We start from the raw sequence: 7,562 nt of genomic DNA on the forward strand, positions 1-7,562 counted from the left end.
ATTCTTCCTTATGTCCAGCCTGAAATGGTCTTGCAGGAGTTTGTGACCGTTCGACCTCGTCATCCCTTGGGGCGCTCTGGTAACATCGTCTGTAAGAATCACAATTGCTGTAGGTAGATAACTTTTTTGAGGCTCTGGCTCCTTCTGACCAAATGGGAACATTACAGAATGTGTAGGGATACTCTGACAATTTTGGTTAAAATTGTTAAAAGCCTGAAACTCTTTGCTGTCTCAGTGATCAAGAAAGTCTAATTGACATCAGATGGAAATCCTGATGAACATTGAGAACAAATGCTGCTCTAGTGCCATGTTTCTCAACCTGTGGGTCGCAGCTCAAAAGTGGGTCACAAGAAGATATGAAAGGGTCACAAACAAACTTTAAAAAATGGTTTCACTTTTAGAGGAGAAAAATGTGGGAAGCCATGGCTTTTCCCTTACAGGCTGTCAGAGTTTCAGCCTGCGAGGGACTGCCTGGGGCTTCCCTACCCCATACACCCTCACCCCATACATTGAGGGGCTGGGGGAGAGAGGCAGCAGGTCAGAAGGAGTGGCACTGGGTCAGGACTGTCCATGGATGTTTACAAATGGGTCCTGGTACAAAAAGGGTTGAGAAACACTGCTCTAGTGTCAATCAGAGCCTGGATAACATTAACTCAAATACATTTTTGGGATGAAAAATGGTACCTCTGTCTCAGGCATACCTATATTTCCTACATGGTGAAAGAACTTTAAATGGAACTCATTTTTCTTCTTCCTTCTACCACCATTATTGACATCTTGTCCTTTCTGGGGGTTTTTCACCTGTTCTTTTGGTTTTGTTCCCACCAAATGTTAACTAACATTAGTTTGCTAGCATACTTCAGCAGTCTCAAGATGTAGGTCTTGTTTTGCATCATTCTATCTGTAGATAGAGATGAGAAAGAAAATGTTGGGGCATACCATTACTAAAGGTGAACAGCAGCACTGCATAAATATTCCATTTCTTTCATGTGTTGCACTCTACATCACTTTTTGCTCAATAGGACTAGGATTTTAACTCCACTTTGTCTCTTCTGCTTATTACAGCATGTTATTTTTGCAGGATTATTTTAGCTATTTATGAGATTCAGTTTTTAAAATCTGGGTTATACCAGGCTGTTGGCTTGCCAGCTTAGTTGAATTCTGTTCAGTCTTATAAAAGTGCTACATTCAGACATCTTGTGCCACTTCATAAAGCATACATAAAGACTTGCATTAGCAGGAGCTTCTAGCTAGGACTATGGTCTAAAATACTAGAAAAATTTTAAAAAATAAACAAACCCCAAAACTTCCCTTTCACAAGGCAAACCTGTGATCATGCTGAGTAATCAATGATTGAGCTATGTAATGCATTATTTTAAAGTCATGATGGTGGCACTGGCATCAGGGGAATTTGGCTCTTCCTAGATCTATCTATCTATCTGTTTAGGAAGAGCCAAATTCCCCTGATGCCAGTGCAACCTTTGTGACTTAAAAATAATATATTACATGGTCCAATCATCGAACAAATCTACCCTGCCTTCTTCCTCTGTATAAGCAGATATAACCCTGATCTTACCCTTTAGAGCTGCTCAGCCAACAGAAAGGTGGAGATTCACTATAGCTATGCTGTGGGAAACTTTTCATGTTTGAGGAAGCACTGCCTTCCATACAGAGGACTAACTGCTGTGCCTCGCTCAATGCACCTCTGACGCAGAATGGGAGGAGGAATGGCCAGATGACTTTATGCACCAGACAACCCCTAGCTGGTGAATAATACCTTCAAAGTCATAGTCAGTTGGCATAACTTAGACCATGTCTTTTGGACACTTTGATTTGTGTCTGTTGCTGGGTAGTGAATCAAGGAGCCCTATGACTCAGGCCTTGACTTCTTTTTCCATTGTAACAACCATAAACTAGGCACAGCAAAAATTTGGGGTCCTCTTCTGCAGCTGAAGGACCTGAGTCACGAGTTGGGATCAAAAAGGCTGGCAGTTCAAGTCTAGGTGTGGGCAAGTGATCTTAATTTATGGCCATGGCTGGGTCACTCTTACCAGAAAATTCAGTGACATTTTTAATTAACTAATTTTGACTCTTAACTAGGGAATTCCAGTCTACTTTAGGCCTCAATCCCACAATGACATATGTACGTGCTTAACTTCATGAAACCAGTAGTAGAAGTATTCACCATGTATAAGTGTTTGTGTTTGTGTCTTATTCTGTTTTATGTTATAGGGAATAAAACTAAAACGGTTGCCAATGCAAAGTGTATTTTTAAAGTTACAGTAATGAAGATTGAATTTAATCTCGCAAGTCAGTACTAAGATATTGAAGCTCTGTACTGTTGGCAAGATTCAGCAAATTATATTCTATTTAAATTCAATGATCAGCAGTGAATGATATAAGTAATACAGTTGTGCCTTCTGTATTGTTGTCTGTTTGTCGCAACCTATTGCAAAAAGAGACTTTCCATTTTCTGTTAGTATTATGCGGACATTCCAGAAGAAGAGAGAGAGAAGAAACTAGCAGCCTGTTCAAGACATCGATTCCGTTACATTCCACCTAGTACACCAGAAAACTTCTGGGAGGTTGGTTTTCCTTCCACCCAAACTTGTATGGACAGAGGTAAGTGTAGAAAATTATTTTACTAGATGATCTTTATGTTTTTGTTTTTAAAATTAATACTTATAACATTAAAATACTGAAATTATGCTCATTTCATAAAGTTGGCACCCCTACAGATTTGTCAAACTCCATTTTACCCTCAGCTACCAAGAAATGAAGTAAATGTCACTATTTGTTCAATATCTCTTGGGAGGTGAGTTCCTACAAATTAAATCAGAAAAAATCAAAATAAGGAGAATTTCCCAAAACTAAACCAAGACCATTTCTATTTTTGACCTAAGATTAGATTTAACCTTGCAGATTTGAGGCAAGAAGCGAGCTCACTACTACTTTAGGCCCCAAATGACATTGTTGATCTACTTTTGTCTAGCCTAAGTAAACCTTTGGGACAAATCTATTTTGGCAGGTGTGCTACCCTGGTACCCTCCTAGTGTGCCACTCCTAGTCCCTTTCCTCCACCAGTTCTGCTGCTCTGCTCTTTGCTCCCTAGTCTGTGCTCCCTGCCTGATTACCTGCTCTATTGTTGCTTCCTGCCCTATCTGCTGCTGTGCTGCCTCTCTCCTTTCTGATCTACTGCATGCCCCACATAAAGGCTGCCTTGTCACTTGTGGCACTTATGTAGCAGGTTGGCCTCCCCTGTTTATACTATTGCAGAGAAGAGACATGGTAAGATGGCTGTATTGCTTAGTATCTTTGCTTATCCTCTGAACATTGAGCATTTTCTTGTGCATGTTACTACCCTGTCATTATTAAAATGTAGAAACTGCACTTTAGACTCTCCTTCACATAGATTATTCTTTGTATAAATAGCTTTTCAGAAGCCAGTAGAACTTGGCACAAGAATCTGAGTTACCAACACAGGCTCACTGTTTAAAAAAGCGCACACATTTTTAATCCATTGTACTTTGCTAGTATTATGGTTCTAAATGCATGTGTTTCAAGTGCTTTTTAGCAAGCTGTAGCCAAAAAGATTTTGTTCCAAAAGATATTCTACACTAGCACTCCAGGAATCAAAGTTCTTCTGATATTTTTGAGTCAGAAACATTTTGAAATAGGAATTTTTTTTAAAAGATGGTGATCATTCAATTTTATCAAGGACACTTTTCGCTTGAATGAGGTAATGGCTTTAAAATGCATATATTTTGTTACGTATTCGGATAAATATCTTCAAAGGGCCTAAATTCTACATTGAAGGAGGCTACATGCCTTTCAGAGCTCTTCATTGTCTTGTTATTTCCATACTCATATATTATATATTTTATGAAATAACCATCAGTAGCGATGCTCTGAGCTTTCTGTTCTCCAGTTTTTAGGCACAACTGGGAAAACAAGGCCCTCAGTCAGTGCAACGGGATTTTCAGCACCCTTTCAGAACAGAGGGTGATGATTTTTAAGCTCTTATGCAATACTTTCAAGTAGTGAATAATGCTAATCAAGCTATTTTATAAAAGAATGGATTGATTTAATTTAAATTTGAACCTGTACTAAGAAGTTTAAGGTATTTCAAACATTGGACTCAGAGACCTAATCTTATTCATTTAAGATAAGTACAAGCTACTGCTCAGAGTTACAGTCCTAACTGAGCTCCCCTTTTTCCCCCCTACATGCTGGGTCCACATGCTTATAAGTTTGATTTGAGGTAGGCTTTTTCTTTAGCTTTCTTGACTTGGTCCAGGGCATGAGCTGTCTGTCAAATACCCCTTCTCAGACACAGAATGTTATAGTCAAGCTACCCAAGACCAATGCTGAACACCCCCCACAAGACTCTGCAATGACTGTAAGCACATTCCCCCACCATTCGCTGCACCCCTCTACTCCATCCACATGGGTTCTCTGGTTTAAATTTTAATCCTTCAGATACAAATGATAAGACGAGAGTTTTCTGAAAAAATTTTGAAGAGAGAATCAACCCTGATAAAGGTATTCTCTTTCTGAGTAACAATTGCAATACATAAATTCACATTTATATAGCGTTCTACTTGGGTAACTGTGGTCACATACCAACATTAAGTTTCTCATGGGATAGTTGCTGCTCTCCCAAGAGAGACCACAAGTGTACAGATGTTCAGGCTTTTTCTCACAGAGTAAAAATGGCTGCTCCCGGAGAAATGGAACAACCAGGCTTAAATTGCACCCGAGAGAGCGAATGCCTGTACACATTATCTTGTGAGAGAAGCCACAGCATAGTCCTTTAAAATCAGAGTGCTTTGCTCCTCCTGCCCCACCTTCCCCCTCAGGGAGATGGTATGTCACCTAACTGGACTGTACTGCTCCAGCAGAACAAGGAGCAGAACATGCCTCCATAATCCCCACATTGTGCTACAGGGAGACACAGGTTGACCCTGAGCAGTCTGGGTCAGCCAACCTGTGCTGCCCTGCACACTGCTGCTTTCTGTCTCCAGGCAGACTGAAGAAACCTGCCAAGCATGCTAAAATGTGTAGGCAGGGGCCCCCTGGCAACACAGTGTCAGCACTGCAAGCTCTCTGCTCTTCAGGGGTTCAACATTCTAATGTCTGTTCAGGCATCTCTGGGTAAGTGTTTTTCTATCAAGAAATCAAACCTGGGAGAATTCTCTCAGATTGTTTGAACATGTGTACACATGACAGGTTGAGGTACATATCATACATACCTTATACACCAAATCTCTTTCCTTTAAACAATACAAGAGAAATACAGATCCATGCAACAAAATAAAATACTGCCTATGCAATTCCTGTTCTGAATCCTCCTCATTCTTGAGCGTTTTTGGGGTGGGTCTTGATTAGTGCCTTCTAAGACATAAACGCCATGTGCCCCCAGAGGCTGGGGGGCATGGTGAGCTCCCTCAGGCAGTGACAGCGCTGTCAGTGGTGGGAGTGTGGCAGCAGTAAGTGGTGAGCTCCCTCAGGTGGCCACAATGCCAACTGGTGGCTGGCAACCACCCGCACACGCTGCAAGCGGTGTCAGGAGCGGGGGGCGCTTTTGCAGGGGGTGCACATGCATCCCCTATGCATCGCCAGTGTTCCAGCATCTTCAGATACCTAGTCTTGGACCTCACTTTACCTGCTTAATCGCTTCCTGTTCTAATCAGCGAGAGAGACCTGCTCAAAGCCAACTTCTTTTATTTTAAGTACTTAACAGTTCCTCTTCCTATGACCAGACAATCTCAAAGGATCATTCCATTTTCCAGTTGAGTGGGTTGTTGGTTATTAGTTACTTAAATGAAGCTAGGTTTTTGGCTACCCCTTCTTTCTTATAAGGCAAGGTCCATTAGGTTATTGATGGTCCTTGGCAGCCCTCATATGGATGCAAATGCTCAAGAGCTAGTCCTCCTTTCTTATAACAACCATGATACAGAACTACAGCAAAAAAGAGATGCAGAGTCTATATGTGATATGTACCCTGAACTATAAGTTATCTGAGTGGAACACTATATAAGTGTTAATTTTATATATTGCAGTTGTTACTCAGAAAAAGAATACCCTCATTAGGGTGGTGAAATATATTATCTCTTCCTAAGTGGTACATTAAGGTAAAATTATCAAAGCTTCCATAAAAAAGATGTTGAAATGTGAGATAATATTTAAAATACTTAAAATATTGAGAACCTGACTTCAGTAGAGCTTTGATGTATTCAGTTTGTATTAAACCACGTGAGGTGGGTTATTTGAAGCACGCTGAGTGCCTTTGAAAGTTGCTTGATGTAGCTGTCTGTCCCTGAATGGCATACTAATAGCATTTGCTGGCAGATGCAGTTAGTCTTCAAAAATGGAAATACATTTTTTTAAATAAAAAATATCTGCTGTAGGAAATGCTTAAAGTTCTGGTAAATGCAAGTTATTTGTGCCTTTTATACCATACGTACCTTCACAGCCAGATAGTTCTGAAATCTTTATCCCTATTTTGGTTTTGTTTTGGCTTTTTTTCTTTTAAGGATATATTAAAGAGGATCTTGGTCCCTGCCAGCGTCCAAAACGAAGGCAGCCTTACAATGTAATGTTTTCTCCAAAAGGCAAAGAGCAGAAGACATAAATGGAGAGACAAAGCATGCAAATAGAGGAGAAATCTTTCTTGTCCTTAGATATTTATAGTTAATATAAACTTGAAATAAAATGCTGTGGGTTTTTTTCCAGAATTAAAAATAATTTCATTGAGTATGTACATCTTACAAAGTTCATTGGAGAATCTGAAGTATGTATCATTTCCTGTTATTTAATGTATGTATATTTCATTATGTGTCAATACATTATATATTGATTTTGCACCTTTAAGACAGTGGGCTGCCTCCTGCTTCCTTCCATTGGAGTTGATGGCTAAACTCCTAATGGACCACATCCAGACTTCTACTTTAAGCTCAGTGGAGTTGTACCTACTCATGTCAGGTTTAAATGTTGCTGGTAAACTTGGGGAAAGGGTTAGACCTCATAGGGTGCTTCCATTTTGCACTGGATGACTTAAAGGATGTGTATAACCTTCCCATTTTGGGCAATAATTGTAATAAAAATGTTATAAACAAAAATGTACTGTTAATGATTTCTTGTTTCCAACATTCTCTCTCACATTTCTTTCCCCTACATTCCTGCACCAGTCACATGCAGCAAATGGCTTACACAGTTAAAACCATCAATCTCCCTCTCACAATTTCAGCATTTTTTTTGTTGGATTCATATGGTTTTCATTCCAGCATTCAATATGAGTATCTTTTTTATCCAATCTTATCTGTGCCCAAAGTTACTGTGCCTCAGGTATTGCTAGGGAGGTTTGCCTTGTCACTTACAAACTGGGTTTGAGGGCAGAGGGGTTTATGCTGTCATTTGGAATGCAGCCTGCCCACACTCTGAGACCCTGAACAGCTGTAACATTTGAAGTGCGTCAAACACCTGTAAATACCTTTGCAAAGACATTCTTGTTTGCACTGAGTATAATTAACTTAATGAGAGTTCTTGGATGATGAGAAAAG

At 40.0% G+C, this 7,562-nt stretch overlaps 1 protein-coding gene across 1 annotated transcript in view; it reads left to right on the forward strand.

Annotated features, from left to right (window-relative positions):
- Positions 1-7,132, forward strand: part of RBBP8 (RB binding protein 8, endonuclease) — a 67,470-nt gene extending 60,338 nt beyond the window's left edge. The window contains exons 18-19 of the mRNA XM_019546942.1: positions 2,481-2,622; positions 6,537-7,132. Coding sequence (XP_019402487.1) covers positions 2,481-2,622; positions 6,537-6,634 — 240 coding nt within the window. The 3' untranslated portion in view covers positions 6,635-7,132. The remainder of the gene's footprint in view (positions 1-2,480; positions 2,623-6,536) is intronic.
- Positions 7,133-7,562: the final 430 nt, after the last annotated feature.

The sequence above is a fragment of the Crocodylus porosus genome, unplaced genomic scaffold, assembly GCF_001723895.1.
Source record: "Crocodylus porosus isolate Cpor-Errol unplaced genomic scaffold, CroPor_comp1, whole genome shotgun sequence".
Lineage (NCBI taxonomy): Eukaryota > Metazoa > Chordata > Crocodylia > Crocodylidae > Crocodylus > Crocodylus porosus.